This window comes from Branchiostoma belcheri, unplaced genomic scaffold (assembly GCF_001625305.1).
Source record: "Branchiostoma belcheri isolate BF01 breed outbred unplaced genomic scaffold, Haploidv18h27 scaffold17, whole genome shotgun sequence".
NCBI classification, from domain to species: Eukaryota; Metazoa; Chordata; class Leptocardii; order Amphioxiformes; family Branchiostomatidae; genus Branchiostoma; species Branchiostoma belcheri.
This window is the reverse complement of record NW_017803157.1, coordinates 1,218,154-1,235,050: the sequence shown is the minus strand read 5'-3', so window position 1 is coordinate 1,235,050 and position 16,897 is coordinate 1,218,154. Positions and strand designations below refer to the sequence as shown.

Genomic DNA, 16,897 nt, shown 5'->3' with positions numbered 1-16,897 from the left:
ACCGCATGTGATCAAAAGGACATGCACAAGTTATGCTCAGTATGCACCAAATTAAAAAAAAAAGTCACAAGTCAAAAACTTGAGTGTCCATATAATCAAACAATCACGGCCTTATACATGTACGATAGTACGTAGACTACTCACAGTTCGCTGGGGCAGTGCTGAGGTTTGGGCAGCCGGTAGCCGTTCTTCACCTGCACCATGGTGTCCTTGTTGCTTAACCTTCCGTACGGCGGAGCTCCTGCCGTGATGATCTCCCACAGGACCACCCCAAAACTCCACTGACAAACAAAAATGAACCAATTGTGACATATCTCAAGAAAAAAAAAGGAAAATTCATTTGCATGTATTTTTCTATGTATTCAAGAAGTTCCAGACTATGGATTGTCACAACTAGGGGAACATGAGTTATAGCTTTCCATCCTTAGATGTTTCATGATTTATGATAGTATGGCAGGTAGTTGATCAAGAGCACTGGTACAGTGCTAAGCGCGCGTGTGTCACTGTGTGTCTGTCACTCGCTGCTTTCCCGGGTGTTAGGAGACAGTCGTGGTTATAAAAATCATATAAAAGACTTTTTTCAGCTCACCACGTCAGACTTCATGGAGAAGGTGCCGCTGACGATGCTCTCCACGGACATCCACTTGATGGGCACGCGGCCCATCCCGCGCTCCGTCACCGAGTCCTTCTCGGGGGGAATCTCGATCAGGAAGCCGAAGTCAGCCACCTTCACGTTCCTCTGGCTGTTCACCCTGGTCAACAAGAAACAAATACAGGATGTATGAATTTTCTTCTTAGACAACCGGTAGTGTTTCTCACCTGCTTACGCTTCCGTGACTATCAAGCACCTTTTTTGGAACTTCTGACTGGAGTACTGTTTATTGCCGCTATATGTAGCCCATGTGGGTGGCGCTTTTGCGGCGAGAATATACACAATTCTGTGATCTTTGCCTCTCTGAAGAGTGTCGTCACCCTTCATTCAACCGATACCAGGTACCTTTGACCCAGTGTTGACGTCACACTTCAGAGAAGCTACGTACATGACAAATAAGGCTCACTAGGTCAGTTTACTGCGGAAGACCAGAGTGACTGGTCGAAAGCTCTAGATGAGAACCATTTCTTGTGATGGGTCAAAATTTTAAACTTAAAACAGACTTACATGCAGTTCCTGGCGGCCAGGTCCCTGTGCACGAACTGCAGCGCGGTCAGATACTCCATGCCACAGGCGACCTGATAGGCGAAGAACAGCAGCTCGTCCAGCTTGAACTCACTCTCCGCCTATCAACGGCAAGGACACAAAACCACTTGGTGACCAATTGGCAACCACGAAAACCAGCAGTTTACATGCATGGATGGATATACATGCATACATATACACGCAGGGATATACAAAGATGTTCCTGTCCTTGGTGCTGAACACTAACACTGACACAGGCGTGCACCAGCACACATACACAAACACAAACACACACACACACACACACATATACATACACACAAACGCACACGCACAGACACGCAACACACAAACGCGCGCACACACACACACATACACACACACACACACACCAAAAATAGGTAATAACTAACCTTGACTTTGCCGTCCTCGCCCTTCTTCCTTGACTTGACCAGCACGGAGAGCAGGTCGCCCTTGTCCATGAGCGGGAGCACGACGAGCGGCGAGGCGTCATCGCGCATGCACACGCCCAGCAGGTTCATGATGTTGGGGTGTTTGAAGTGGCGCATGACCAGACCCTCGCTCAGGAACTTCTCCAGGTCGGGCGTGGTGCGGAAATCTAGAGGAAAAACACAATTTTGACACGTCCGAAAAAAACAGGCTATATTTAGCGGCGAGAAGCAGTACCCTTATATCTGACAGGCATCGAAACGTATTACTAAGCAAGTGAGAAACAATAAACGGCTTGAAAGACATCAAAAGTGGAACTTAACTGAGCGAAATTAAAGAGCAAAAGATAATAAAAAGCCCTAACTGATTATTCGAACGCGTAATTGTTTTGGTAGCTATATGTTCCGAACACCTTAAAGAAAACACAACTACAAACGTTGTCTTTACTAGCTTTAGCATTAAAGTACGCGTAGAAATGATATGTATTCATCTTTTGAAATAAACCATTCATATATAAAATTTTATTTCAAAAGATGCATAAAATTGTGACAAGCATTGGAAACAGGACGGCTGAATTGCGTCGAGACATTATCATTCGGACTGAGACATATTTTATTTACAAGAAAAACACAAAAGAGTGAAATGAGTAAAAAAAATAATGTAAACCAGGTCGCCTGCTTACCCTTGCTGGTCTTGATAGCGATGGGGATCTTGTCGTTCCCCGGCAGGTTGAGTTCCCCCTTCAGGACCCGTCCGAAGCTGCCCTCCCCCAGTGGCTGATTGTGCAGGTTCAGGAGACGCTCGTCCAGGAACACGCCTGTCAGCTGCTCGATGAAACTGTCGGCCAGACCCAGGCTCTTGGCTCTAGAGTCGGTAAAAAGGGAACGTTATATGTTTCTTTCTTTCTTACTCTCTCCCTCTCTCTCTTTTTTGTTTCTCTCCCCTCTCTACCTTTCTTTTTCTCTCTAATTCTTTCTTTCTTTCCTTCTTGACACATGTGGTAACGCGATATACTAACTAGTGGATTAGGCACGGGATGTTCTGTTTTAAATGTAAGTTTAAGTTTTAAGTTGTAAGTAAATAATGTTTTAATTTTGATGTAGTTTGTATGATGTAACGTTACGTCTAACTCCAGGTAGATAAGCTACATAATATGACACTTATATGCTTCCTAATGGAGGAAATAAAGCACATATCAACATTGCAGAAATAATACAATATAATACAATATTGCCTGAATGAATAATACTTACAAAATTAAACATTAACACACATATACACAAAGAATGGAAAAAAAGAAGAATATTTACGATTTCGGGGTCAAAAATTAAGATTATACACAAGCTCTTCGTGCAGAAACTGTGTCAGCATCACTACTTCCGGAAAGGCGTCTTTGTAGCGCTAATTGAGGGTTTGTGTGTTTGTGTGTTTGAGTCCACACTGGGACATGGTACATTGAATCATTTGAGTTTCTTGACTCTTTACCTGAGGCAGTTGACGGAGTCCAACTTGGACTGCTGTTCCCCGGGATTCATGGCGTAGTCGTTTCTGTCGCACGGAACCCTGGGAAAGAACAGAGACGCCAGTCATTAATATATTTCTGATCTTTATGGTTGGTGCTAAAACAGCCCACACGAGACCCACGGCTGTGCATGTGGTGCCTTTTAACACGTTCTCGTAAGGCGTCATATTATGAAACCTAAACGTCCTGAATGGCACTAATCTGTAATGGACTGTATAAGGTTGATTTGACTTAGTTTGTAAAGAAATGATCAGAAAATGCAATCGTCGTATCGTCAGAATGTTACACAATGTAGCTTTAAACTTTTCTTTTAATTTCCCGTTTTAGTCTGATATTTCGGACATTACAAACTCTGAAATCTGGACATTAAAAATTCTGAACTCTGATCATTACAAACTCTGAACTCTGAATATTACAAGTACAACTCTGAACATTGTAAATCTGAACGTTTAGCAACAATCTCCGAACTATATTAGCGAGGACAATGTTTATTTTATATTTTTGTAATTTTATGTATTGTATTAGTTATAAGGTTTCAGATGTGGATCTCACAGGCAGTTGCCTTTTTATCCATTAAAATGTATGTACAACATGTATGTATGTATGTAGTCTAGGAAAGGTCCTGACCCGTTGCGGAGAGTAGATGACAGCTGCTGCTGCACGTCCGCAGGGAGGTTGGGTCCGCAGCACACGAACGGCAGCACGTCCCAGCAGGAGGCCTCGGGAGGCAGCAGGCCCATGTCCGTCATCGACTTCTTCCTGCAAGAGACAGAGTGTGGAGAACGTCGTGTGTTTAATTTTGATAAATTAAACTCAAGATATGCTGACGGCACGCGAAAGTTTTTTCAGCGTATGCTGCCACAATGCAGAGGACAACACACAATAACCATGTTCATGATCACCTGAGTGAAGTGAGGAAGACCGTGTAAAGTGCTTTTCCCAATGGCACAAGATCATGGTGGCATAACAGGATTCAAACTCGGGACCTCTTTGTTCCGAGCCGAGCACCCCGTTGTTGCGCCACACGACCCAACATATTCATCTTTGAGTTATTGAGTCAAGGGCTAAAAAACAAAATGAATTGATTAAAAGCCCTCGGTCACCGTACCGTCCTCAGAGAAATTCGAACTGGAAGGTGACAGACGGTCACCTAAACGTTGACTGAAAAAAAATTGGTTGTGTAAAGAAAGTCTTTTTAAGCTTACCTTCTGCGCAGGCGAATCCAGAACAGCCCCAGGCCCAGCAAGCTGATCCCGGCCCCGCCTGCAGTCACCAGCACCAGCCGCATGTCGTACAGGTGGAACCCGCCTTCCTCCACCAGCTGACCTTTATCGTCTGCAGCAAAAAAAAAGTGTTACCATGGTGACAGCCGCATGTCATACAGCTGGAACCCGCCTTCCCGCAGCAGCTGACCCTTATCGTCTGCAGGCAAAAACAACAACATGTTACCATGGTGACAGACGCATGCCGTACAGCTGGAACAGCTGGCCCTTATCGTCTGCAGCAAAAAAAAATGTTACCATGGTGACAACCGTATGTCGTACAGGTGGAACCCGCCTGCCTGCAGCAGCTGGCCCCTATCGTCTGCAGGCGAAAACAACATGTTACCATGGTGACAGCCGCATGTTATACAGCCGGAACCCGCCTTCCTGCAGCAGCTGACCCTTATCGTCTGCAGTAAAAAAAACATGTTACCATGGTGACAGCCGCATGTCGTACAGGTGGAACCCGCCTTCCTGCAGCAGCTGACCTTTATCGTCTGCAGTAAAAAAAACAACAACATGTTACCATGGTGACAGCCGCATGTCGTACAGCTGGAACCCGCCTTCCTGCAGCAGCTGACCTTTATCGTCTGCAGTAAAAAAAAAACAACATGTTACCATGGTGACAGCCGCATGTCGTACAGGTGGAACCCGCCTTCCTGCAGCAGCTGACCTTTATCGTCTGCAGTAAAAAAACAGCAACATGTTACCATGGTGACAGCCGCATGTCGTACAGCTGGAACCCGCCTTCCAGCAGCAGCTAGCCCTTATCGTCTGCAGCCAAAGAGCAGCATAAAAACAAGAAGCATGAAATCTTATCTTGAAAGTTTATCTGTGGTAGACGTTATGTAGGAATTTTAAACTACAACCTTCCCTTAACAAAGACGGGGGCGGTATAGACTTTCTGCAACTCACCGAGTCACGTGTGTCATAACGTGACGTCAAGGAAGCGGGGACTGCTCATTCCTTGAAAAGACTGGAGTTGTACAGCCGAAAATTTGGGTAAGTCCAATTCTTTTTCTTCGACATTACAGTTTAAACGTACTATACTGCATAAAAAAGGTAACATTTGCAAAGCACATCTCCAATTTTACCTGCACTAAGGTGCATATTCACCCAGTATTTCGAGCCCTGTCTGTACTCACCGCATTTGATGATGCCGTGCAGTTCGTTGTTCATCTCCTTGCCGCGGAAGGCCTCTGGCGCCACGCAGTAGGCGGTCTGGGACAGGCCTTTGGCTGCAGTGTGCGACAGCAGCCACTTGGTGGCGCAGTCGCACACCCATTCGTTGCCTTTCAGAAACCTGGGAGGGAAGGGCAGACGTCACAATTGCGTTGCGCAGTAGAGGCCCCAAAATTGGAACGATTGTAGTTCCCGAGTTAATACCTTTGAAAATCCTTTTTTCTCTGGAAAATTTTGGTCCAGTTTGGAGACTTTAGGGCTAGAATGAACAGGTAGGCTCTAAACTTTCCTGCTTTGGTCGAATTTTGTCCATGTCACCAATTTAGTGGGCATAATGAGAAACCCGAGTGATGGGGTCTTGCCTACCGAGGGCGGATGGATACATAGGAAAATTAAGTTCAAAAGTAGGGTTTGTTAAGCTGTTGTCAGAGTTTGAGCTGGTCAATCCCTTGTTTTCTTTATATATCTGGGAGGCAGACCCTTGTGGCTCTCTGGCGCAGAAGAATTTTTGATATTGAAATGTGAGAAATTACATTCATGGGGACCTGTTTCAGTGTATTTAACCATAGGTTCCTATGGCCAAAGGTAATTGTACTGTCTGCCCTGAAGTCACAAGGTAGGGAGATGATAGCCTCCCCCAGACCATTCTACGGGAATACAAATCGTAGCATTCGCAAAAAAAGATAGTAAAATTAGCCAGGAAAGTCAGTCCGCGGAAGGTTGATTCTTTCCCTCCCCGGCCAGTCAAACCCTAAGGCGGCCAAATTCCCCTGGCCTATATATAGCCAGCGTAGTTAGTCTGGCGGAGACAAGGGAAATGAATTGTCTGGTGAGAAACCGTCAATCAAAAGGAAGGAAACTGTCTGACAGATCTTTTGTGGTGCCACAATGGTCAAAGAATAAGGCTAAGAGATATATAACCTCCAAGCAGATTCTGTGGGGCAAGAGGAGTCTATATTGGCAGCCTCTAATCATTGGCCACCCCGCGTGGATACAGGTTGCCAGTATAGAGTGTTCTTGCCCCACAGAATCTGCTTGGAGATTAAGAAAAAGATGAGATTAGATGAGAAATTTGAAGCATTCTTACATGAGCAGTCGGGTTCCGAGCGGTTTGGCGAACACGTTTTCAGTCAGGGTGGACAGGTGGTTGTTCTCCAGAGATCTAATGTGTCATAGACAATCGACATCAAAACCTATATATAAACCACCACAAAACTAGCTAGGTTACCAATCTTCACAGGTCTACTTAGGTGTGCCTTGTGCGGCGCATAATGGCGGGCTACCAAATATGCAAAACAAACAAACAAAAGGTGGTATTATACGATCAGTGGATTTCCCAACCAAAACAATTTTTATTTGTAAATGACGAAGAAATGTTTCGTTACGGCTTACATTTCCTGTAGCTTCTTGAGCGGGACGAACAGACCAGGCTTCAGGTTACTCAGACTGTTGTCATTCAGGTACCTGCAAGTAACAACGACAAACAGTCCTCGTTATCTAAAACCCATACATACAAACGCAACATAAATTAAGCCATTTTCGCTGTATGTACATCTCTTTGATAAACGAATAAAAAAAAAAATACTAAAAAATAAAAAATAAATTAAGCCACCCAAAATAGTATTTCCGTCCAGTAAGTACTTACAGAGAGAGGAGTTACATTGGGGAGTAATTATGATACATACTGGTAGTCAAATATCGTAAGGCCTTAAGCTTGGGAAGAGACATTGTGTTTCTGATTTGGGTCTTTAAAATATTGTATATTGCTTTCATTGCTTGAATTGGAAGTTGTTTTTTTAGTTTCAAAAAATCAGAGAGAAATGCTTACAGCGTTTGCAGGTTCCCCAAGCCGTCAAACACACCAGGCGACATGTAGTTCAGCTGGTTTGCAGACAGATTCCTGTGGAGTAACAAGAAAACAGAGATTTCAAACTTCCGGGAGGTTTAGATATGTTTATATATAAGCATTTTTTGTGCCAGCAACAAAAAGATAACAGTACAAAACAGAAAGCCCGATAAAACAAGCCTAAAAACATGCCAAAACTAAGCCAAAGCCAGAACCTCTGCTTGGAGAGTGATACTTACAGTATCTGTAGCTTGGAGAGTCCCTGGAAAGCGCCGTTAAGCAGAGAGAGCAGACGTGCCTGTTTTGACAGCGACCTAACAGAGAATCAAGGGAACAACTTTAATATCCACATTATTTTCTTTCTTCTATTCCCAGTTATCATTGTGCACGTTTATGTATGTGTTAATATTAGTTATTATCAGACCATCTTTTCATTGCTATTACCTATTATCATTTCACTTGTAACAAATTAGTTGCTATTATAAATGAACAATTGAAAATGTACAAAAGAATCCTGATAAACAAAAAATAAAATAAAATGTGAGTACAAGCTCTGATTCATCCTTACACCTTAAAACAGGAAACAAAACTTGTCCTTCAGCAATATGTCCTCGACCGTTTCAAATGGCAACGACCGTATACGAGACGGAAATGAGTAGCACGGCAGGTGCATGCGTGTGTCTATGTAAGGCCATGTTGATTTAATTATATGTATGACATCCTCTAGGAACCAAAAAAAATTGTCTTCATTGTGAAATCTAGGTGGTCATGAAGGTTGCACAAATGACTAAACACACAGAGTGATATCTTATTGGCATGGCAATAGACTGTTCATTTTTATTCCTTCACATTTTCTTCTTGTCCTTTGAAATGGATTTTGGCATTCTGCGACATAAGTATCTTTTTCCAATATATGCCAAAAAACAGTTACTCAAGCAACTGGATATGATTTTGAAAACGTCAATGACGTTTTCAAAATCATATCCAGTTGCTTGAGTAACGTTTTTTTGGCATATCGTATTACCTGGATGTCTAACCTTCATCGACGTTTTTCCAATATATTTTTTTGCAATTTGCTCATTTTGCAGCTACTTTAGGTGATTTACTTTACGGTCGAAAACTTTTTTTGGGAAACGGACGAAAATCCATGTGCGCGCGGATTTCATCCATATAATCAAATCAACATGGACTAATCTTCAAGCAGATCTTTGGGTAGCTGCAAAGACAGTATCAAATCAGACAGTTATCACTTTGGGTAGCAAAATGGTAATAACTGTGGCAAATGGATACAGCCTGGCCAATTTGATCATACTGTCTGTGCAGCCACTGAATGATCTGAATGAAGATTATGTCTATGTGCGTGCAAGTGTGTTGGGGGTATGTAGTTTGTATTTGGAAGCCTGGTACGACATACATACATCGACAGAACGTGGCCCATTCCGCGGAACTCGTCCTTCCTGATGCGGCGTATCTTGTTACGGGAAAGGTCCCTGTGAGAACACAACAAATGTGGTTGGTTGCATTTTTGCCTCCCATGCATCACCGAAGTGATGTATCCATTTTACACCTGGGTGGAGTGAGGAAAGTCCTTCCCAAGGACATAAGGTTGGTGACATGGCAGGAATCGAACCGAGGCCACCTCGATTTCTGGGCCAAACACGTGCACCCTAGTTCCATCATATATATTGTACTTCTTGGAGTAGTTTCCTTTAATATCCACATGGCCTTCGCCACTGAGCCTTTCCGGATGTGAAAATGCCCCCCGCATCTTCAGTGGCCTGTTCCAAACACACGATTGCTTTTAGATTTAGCGCAAAGATTAGTCTACAGAAGCGCGTGATTACATGTTTATGAATTTTTCCCTCGCGTGATGGATTTTGCTGTGCATTGTGGGTGTTAGTCTGGAAAGGGTGTTAGTCTATGAAGAAAAAGTACTCTCCAAACAGAGGTTTGGGTTTTGGCATATTTTTTGCCGTGTTTAGGCGTTTTTATCGGGCATACTTTTTTGTGCATGGTTGGGTTGACGTAAAAAAGGATACCAGTGCAAAAAAAGAAATCCCGATAAAAAAAGCATAAAACACGGCAAAAATAAGCCAAAACCAAAACCTCTGCTTGGAGAGTAAAGAAAAAGCATATCAGAACACGGGCATCTTTCACCAAATGTTAAAAAATGCAGGGATTCTATCTTAAAGACCAATGGGCCATTAAAATGATTCCTACCACGAGTAATTCGTGATGTGGGATTGTTATTTTGTCAAGAAAAACAACCATTATTCGCCAGGTCACGGATCAAACTATGAGCTTGTATCGAGGCCTCTGTTCTCATGAGCACAAAACCAACACACATCAGAATGATCTATACTTGAGTTTTTAGCTGTGTCGGTAAAAACAACATGGACAAAATTCAACTTCAGTCCAACATAAAAAAAAACGCACCAGACAACCGGGTCTATTACTTTGTGCTGGAATAAAGGTGACATTTTTTTTCATATCAAAACACCACGTAGGCCGGTACATACACGTATGCACGTAGGCCAGTACACATGCATATTCCCACCTGCAATAGCCAATCGTATCATACATGAATCGCAACAATATCATACATGAATCTGTTGTTAGCATATATATTTCCGCAAAACTGTATAGAACATACACGTATGATCCCTATCGTGGTTGTTCTTTTTTCTTGTAATTTGTTGGATATGAATTTTGACAGAACAAACGAAACAGAAAAATAAATTTGATTTATATCAAAATGGGAGGAGGTGGCCTTGTAAATAGAGTTTAGAGAGTCAAGGTTTGTGGTTCGAATTCGTAGCAGGCCCTGGAAAAATGCACCTAAGTTCCCCACTCAGCCCAGGTGAAAATGAGTACCTAGCATCAGTTAGTCTGCACTATCTAGTGGACCAACTCCTCTGGCATGTTACCTCTTTGAATAATTTCTACTCTTTCCAGCCGCCTTCCGAAGCCTGGCAGAGGCCTAGGCTAGCTTGCGCTTACTTACAAAACCGGTGTAAACCGCCTAAATGCGGTTTATCGGTTATGACATTCAAACAAAACAAAACAAAACAAAGCAAAACAAAGTGTATCTTAGACGTTTTCATTCTTTTCACCTAAAACAAATGCAAGTTTCTATCGATGGAGGCTAATGCCCGCGAATGTAGCTAATAATGATTGGAACAATGCTGTACAATAATTTTCTCTAATTTATGGCACTTTCTGACTGTAATTAGTGTAAATATGTGATGCAGTAATCCAAAGAAAAAATGTCACCACAATAAAGACTCTACTAGACATGAACAAATACAGTCAAACCTGTACAGGTGACTACCTCTACATAAGGACCGCTTGGTCAATGTTATGGGTCAATCGGATTTTCTACATGACAGGTTAAGTTATAGACGTATTAGATAAACGGCATTTTCTCCCTTTCTGTAGATTAGAGTTAGGGTAAACAGGGTGGTAGGGCATTTTACCGTTTGTTTCTAAAATAACTGAGTCGGAGTTAAAAATCAAGACTCGTATAGACACCAGGTAGTCTGTACTCTCCAAGCAGAGGTTGGTGGTGAAGGTTGCTACGATTTTTCTGTCGTTTTCCGTCTTTTTATGCCCTGTTTTTTCTGTCGCTACAACAGAGAACGGGGCATAGTAGAAAGGTAACAATCCTTCGAATTCCCACCAACATCTGCTTGGAGAGTACTAGTAGTACGTCGGTGAAGGTTAGACATCCAGGTAATAAGATACGCCAAAAAAAAAACAGCTACTCAAGCAACTGGGTATGATTTTGGAAAATCTGTGGATTTTTTTTGAGTGCTAGTAGTAGTTTGTACTTACACGTTCTGGGTCGAAGCAGCGAAGCCTTCAGGGATGCTGGTGAGGCTCTTACCGCTACAGTCCGCCGCCTCTGTCTCACACGTACACTTGTCAGGGCAGGATATGGGCAGGCCCAGCCCGACCATCGCGGCCAGCCACACCAAAACCACCGGGGACACGGCACGGAATCTTCGCCTGTTGGTAGCACCCATCTCTCTCTGCTGTAGATAGGTTTAACTAGCCTGTATTGAAATCGCCAGTCATGGCGAAATAAAATAAAACAAGTAATCGCAATCGCACGTACGTAGCTGGTTCGTGCCTACAGGGTGTGTTCCGCCTACGTTTTTTTTTTTCGCCAGACAATTACTTGGCAGTTTTGATATGGATTCGCAGAAAACGTGTATAACCATAACCATCACGTGGGCGCGGTGGTTGACACGAGGCAAAGCTTTAATAAACATATGCGTGACGTCAGCACGTCGGTAAAATTCTATGTGACTGTGCGAAACTCGTAGCCTCTACCAGGCTTCGGGAAGCGGTTGGAAAGATTAGAAATTGACCAAATAGACAAATAATATGCACCAGGGGAGTTGGTCCGCGCTAAAACAGCAAGAGCAGTAAACTGTTCTCTTAACGTGGACCCAGGTGCTCCACTGGAATATCATCTGTCTATCTGGCCAATTTCTACTCTTTCCAGCCGCCTCCCGAAGCCTGGCAGAGGTATGGCTTTGACATGCATATTCGTGAAGTCAGCACGTCGGCAGAATATACCACTTGTAGTATACTACTGGGCCTGTGCGAAACTTGGATTTTTTTCACGGTTTTCGTTGGATGTTATTTGGTCAACGTTACAATTTTTCTTCTTGCGGAGGATATCTTTTCCGACACAACATTTGAGAATTATAGAGTCATCTAAATGTAGAATACGTAAACACGGTATTTAAACCAGACGGTATACCAAAGTGCTCTACAAAATAATATTGCCAGTTCCGCGCAGGCGTAGTACGTTCTGCTCTTGGCGTCTAGACAGATGACGCTTTTAAAAAACTGGAAAGAGATGTGTGATCACCTTTTCTGTTCACCAAACGTTTGAAGCTTATTTTCAAGATTTATTCAGTATTAACGCTTTTATTTCTTACCAAGGAGAGTCCACTACGTTTACCTCCTTTATTTATAAAGTACTAAGAATCGGTCTACTGCCCTAGGAGGAAGTCAGGGTCATATAAAAATAAAACAAATTACAGGTTACACGATTCTGTAACTGTATATATCTGTATAGACGGTATAACTTCCCATCGGCGTGACTAGCCTTCAAATAACTTAATAAGGTCTGAAGTGCTAACAAATCCATACTCATATACGTACTAGTTGTAGTAGTAACGGTCGTAAGTGTGTATACCTGTTGGCAAGGCCAATATAAGGTAAATTATGAATGAAACAAGAAATTAACAAAAACTCTGAATGAAAAATGTTGACTGTAGCAAAAGCTCTGCACGAATGAAAAAAAAGTTGACTGTAGCCACAAATGCTACACGTACCTTTGTTGGTATGTGGGCTGTTCAATATTAAGATGTCCTCTGACCCACTTCAACATATTGCACGAGACTGGAATTACACGTGTATAATAATACATATGTTTTATAGGTCACATTTCTATTTTTTTCATTCCCACGGCTGTCCTTTCACAGGATTTATGATAATCCGGTAGCCTCTAGTAGCCTCTACCAGGCTTCGGAAGGCGACTGAAAAGAGTAGAAGATTGCCAACTGTACTTTCTAGCTAATTTCTAAGCAGATCGTTTGGTGGCTAGCCGCTGCAAAGACAGAATCAAATTGGCCAAGCTATATCAACTGGCCAATTTACAATTGCCAAACTGGCCAATTATAATTTACAGAAACCTAAATGTCATTATTGTACAGTTCATCTTTATGACCTTCAAAAACCCAATTTCTCAGTCATATAGCAAAAGTCATAATTTATAAACAATCCAGTCTAATCAATGATTGCACAATAAAGTTTGAACCATCCGATGTAATTTCAAGGCAGCAAAGCAAAAAAGCAACAAAAATATTCTGGATGAAGAAATCGACATTTACTGAAATTTCTTCGAAAAAGTCCGTCACCATTTCATATTTGAAGCGTTTGTAATAGCCCAGAAACAAGCTACACGATGAGACCCTTCATTTTTGGAACCACCCATGTATAGTCATTAGAACCAGCCAACAACAGGCCTAGGAAACAAGTAGCCGTTTTCTACAGATTTCTGTATGTTATGCTGGCTGTTCAGCCAGCCATGATCGAACCTCTAGACCAATCCCGAATACTTAAAACATTTTGAACATTCGACTGGCACAGCCGAATTCACCGAATACCAGCCGACTTTGCGCCGACCTACTCCGAAAAATGGTTGGGAGGCGTTCGGCTAGTGTTCGGGAGGCCAGAATCGTGAATGTGTGGCAGGGGCTGAAAAGGACATTATGTTATATTTGTTAACCAAAAATTGAAAAATTTAATTGCAAAAAAAAAACTTTTTGTGATTATAATTTACTTCCACTTTTCAACATATCTTTTCAATTTATCATATACTATTTTCTCACATTTATATAGTTTGCGCTGAAGCAACCCTCACCAGGCGCACCAACTTTGTGGTACCACCAAAAATACCCTAATGTAAACAAACATGGCTGACAGCTTTGTTTTCAGCTTTTACACACACGTAACTTGACGTAAGGCATCATATTTTAGTAACTCCACGTCCTGAATGGCGGTTACATGTATTTGCAGTGGAGTAGGGGTTGATTCAACTTCCTTTGTAAAAAAATGACCCCAACAATTGTATCTGTTTGTGTCCTTCTAATGTTACATAATGCAGCTTTAAATGATCCCGGATTTTTTCTTGCAGCACGCTGACGGCAGGACCGTCCAGTCGTAGACGTAAGACTTGGCCTTCCTGTACTCCGTCTCGCACAGCCTCCCTGTCTTCTGCAGATGTTGGTGTTTCTTCCTCATCTCGTCCTCCGACTGTTTGTGCGTCACCAGGTACTGGTTACTGCAGCCGCGGGAATGGTTCATGGTGTCGAACCTACAGTACATGAAAGAGAACTTTATTGACACAACAAACGTACAGCGACTTTCTATAACTAGACATAAAGACAGACACGTGGGTATAAAAGAATTGACCTATGTACAAGACTACAGATGAAACAACTTATACTACTTGTCCTAAGGTCTAAACAGTCTTTGATATATTTACCTATTTGTACAGTAAAGGTTGTTCCTTTTGCAAATGCTCTTCTGTATCGTAAAAGGTAAAAATACCAGCTGCTAGCTGTCAAGGAGGTCATGTAATGAAACACATCAAGAGCTAACAACAATACCTAAATTTTTCATAGAACTAAAATTCAAAAAAGTTATCTCACTGATGAAAAGATGTTCACTTACCGGACGTCGTGTTCTCTCTTGATACTCAGCGGCCCCAGCCATGCCCCCACAGTGACATCCTCGCTCCGGTAGAGCTTCAGCGAGTCCACGTTAGCGGCGATGTAGTGTACCAAATCCGCAGACAGCACGTAACCTCCCCCAAGCGCGTACGGTACGTACCGGTCACATAACACCCAGTCGTGGTCTTCTAGCGGCCCTTCTTTTGGAACTTTAGCGTCGCCGTGGAAAAATCCCCAGTAGAGAGACTCCCCGCTTCTCTGCTTCAGTTCTTTCTCCATGACGTCTAGTCTTGCGAACGAGTCGTCGTCTACTTTTAGAACGTATTCGAAGTCCACGTTTTTGTCCAGCCATGCCAACATGTGAAGAACTTTCGACGACAGAGTGGAGTAAGAGTCGTGTACATTGTCTAGAAGTAACAAGTCTCCTTGCCCCCTGTTTTCTCTGTTCAGTCTAGCCACCTCATTCTGGTCTGCCGACCCTGTGCCGATCACAAAACGTTTGAACATACTGCTATTACCGTAGGTTAGCCACGTCTCTCTAGCGGCGTCCCTCTTCTCTATGTGATTCGACGAAGTCGTGACCAAAACCGCGAGAAACGTTTTATACTTCTCCACAGGCGCCCCAACGTCCATTTTCTGAACGATGTAACTATCTATGATAGGGTCGCCGCATTTCAGAACGTACAGAATGCCGAGGTACATCGGTAGAAGGAACAACAGGAAGACGAAGATGGACGATGTATGTCGACGTAGCCGTCGGCACGACATTGCTGGCTGCTTGGAGCTTGAAACTTAACGGCCTCACCTGTAATTAAAAAAACAATCATAGTCAAGACAGTTGGATGTTTGAGAACTACACTTCAATCCTTACAGATATTTCAGTTGTACCTGTGCTAAAGTCACGGTGACCAGACACATGCCTAGTAGTTACCAAGGCAGTAGGAGGGCGTTGTACTTCCCACATATTTTCTTTGATATTACCTTGCTTCCGGGGAAGGAGACACTGTACATGTATTCTATGGATTCTTGCTCTTGGTTTTGCCATTTTTTAATGAGAAGAGTTAGACACTGTGTCAAACTGTCAATTCAGACGATATTTGCATAATCGGCATCGGCCGTCTTGCTTTGGCCTTGTATCTTTGTTTTTGCCGATTATATATTTGATCAAGTTTTAGTTCTGTAGGTTGTGATTGTTTTGGCGTGCTGTCTCCAGTAATTCCTACACTTCAGGCTATCCGTGTCACGTGTCGTGCTGGTTGTTGTTAACGACTGGCTAATTCATTGGAAGCTGCTACAAATGGGGTCAGGTGGGAGGGGGCCAAGTTAATATACAGCCTATAGGGCAGGGGCCAGGGATATTATATTTGGATCAATATTCATACAGCAACCATATGCACTTGAATAAAATCTTGCTAGAAGTCATATGGCAAGGATTCAGCCCTCTTACGACTTAATCTACGAACTTATTGGGAGGGGCAAGTTGAAGACATTTACAGACTATGAAAGGCTTTCAATACACCTATTGCATAATATTTAGGCCAGGATTCATGCAGCCAAACCATTTTTTCTTTTATTTACATGAATGAAAATGTGTAAGAAGTCGTCTGCATAACGGCCCAGGCCTAGTATTTTTACGACAAATCTACAAACTTTCTTCTAAGATAGAGTAAGGGTAAAGGAAGACAACATCAACATTGCAACGTGTCAAACTTACCTGTCAACAAGACGTAGCGTCGCGATTTTTGTGACGAATACGCTCAGAGTCTCGATAGCTACTGGGGTCAGCGTACTGCTGAAGAATCTACAAGCAGTCTGTGATATTGTACGACCTCAGTCGAAGATACAGGACTGCTTCCATACGTACAGAGTTTCATGTACGTACAGGCATCAGAATGTTGATATGACCCGGTGTTTCGCTTAGGCACAGCATAACCCTTTGTAACCTTTGTGACGTAGAAAAAAGACGTCACCGATCCGGTTGAACCGGTTTCCTTCCTGGCGCACATGCGCATTGAAATGTGGTACAATTATTGTCTTCTGCACGACTAATTGCCTCTATCAGGCTTTGGGATCTTTAAGCGGCTGGAAAGAGTAGAATTGGCTGAATAGACAGGTCATATGCCAGAGGAGTTGGTCCGCACTAGGAGAACAGTTAAGTCGGAGTCGGCCCGTGAAAAAGACTAAGAGGTTTTTGGCCTCCCCCGG

At 42.9% G+C, this 16,897-nt stretch overlaps 2 protein-coding genes across 2 annotated transcripts in view; both read right to left on the bottom strand.

The window, feature by feature from the left end:
• Nucleotides 1–11,677, bottom strand: part of LOC109466571 (hepatocyte growth factor receptor-like) — a 13,408-nt gene extending 1,731 nt beyond the window's left edge. The window contains exons 1-15 of the mRNA XM_019764301.1: nt 11,274–11,677; nt 8,858–8,929; nt 7,679–7,753; nt 7,422–7,493; nt 6,986–7,057; nt 6,681–6,755; nt 5,557–5,714; nt 4,355–4,484; nt 3,777–3,908; nt 3,113–3,190; nt 2,310–2,491; nt 1,591–1,796; nt 1,160–1,278; nt 590–752; nt 145–281 (exon numbers count right to left, since the gene is read on the bottom strand). Of these exons, the coding sequence (XP_019619860.1) occupies nt 145–281; nt 590–752; nt 1,160–1,278; nt 1,591–1,796; nt 2,310–2,491; nt 3,113–3,190; nt 3,777–3,908; nt 4,355–4,484; nt 5,557–5,714; nt 6,681–6,755; nt 6,986–7,057; nt 7,422–7,493; nt 7,679–7,753; nt 8,858–8,929; nt 11,274–11,464 (1,862 nt within the window). The 5' untranslated portion in view covers nt 11,465–11,677. The remainder of the gene's footprint in view (nt 1–144; nt 282–589; nt 753–1,159; nt 1,279–1,590; nt 1,797–2,309; nt 2,492–3,112; nt 3,191–3,776; nt 3,909–4,354; nt 4,485–5,556; nt 5,715–6,680; nt 6,756–6,985; nt 7,058–7,421; nt 7,494–7,678; nt 7,754–8,857; nt 8,930–11,273) is intronic.
• Nucleotides 11,678–14,042: 2,365 nt separating this feature from the next.
• LOC109466855 (beta-1,3-galactosyltransferase 6-like) lies at nt 14,043–16,669 on the bottom strand. Its single transcript, XM_019764715.1, has 3 exons — nt 16,407–16,669; nt 14,694–15,497; nt 14,043–14,334 (listed from the first exon to the last, which is right to left on the bottom strand). The coding sequence occupies exons 2-3, from the start codon at nt 15,458–15,460 to the stop codon at nt 14,127–14,129; spliced, it is 975 nt and encodes a 324-aa protein (XP_019620274.1). The 5' UTR covers nt 15,461–15,497; nt 16,407–16,669; the 3' UTR covers nt 14,043–14,126.
• Nucleotides 16,670–16,897: the final 228 nt, after the last annotated feature.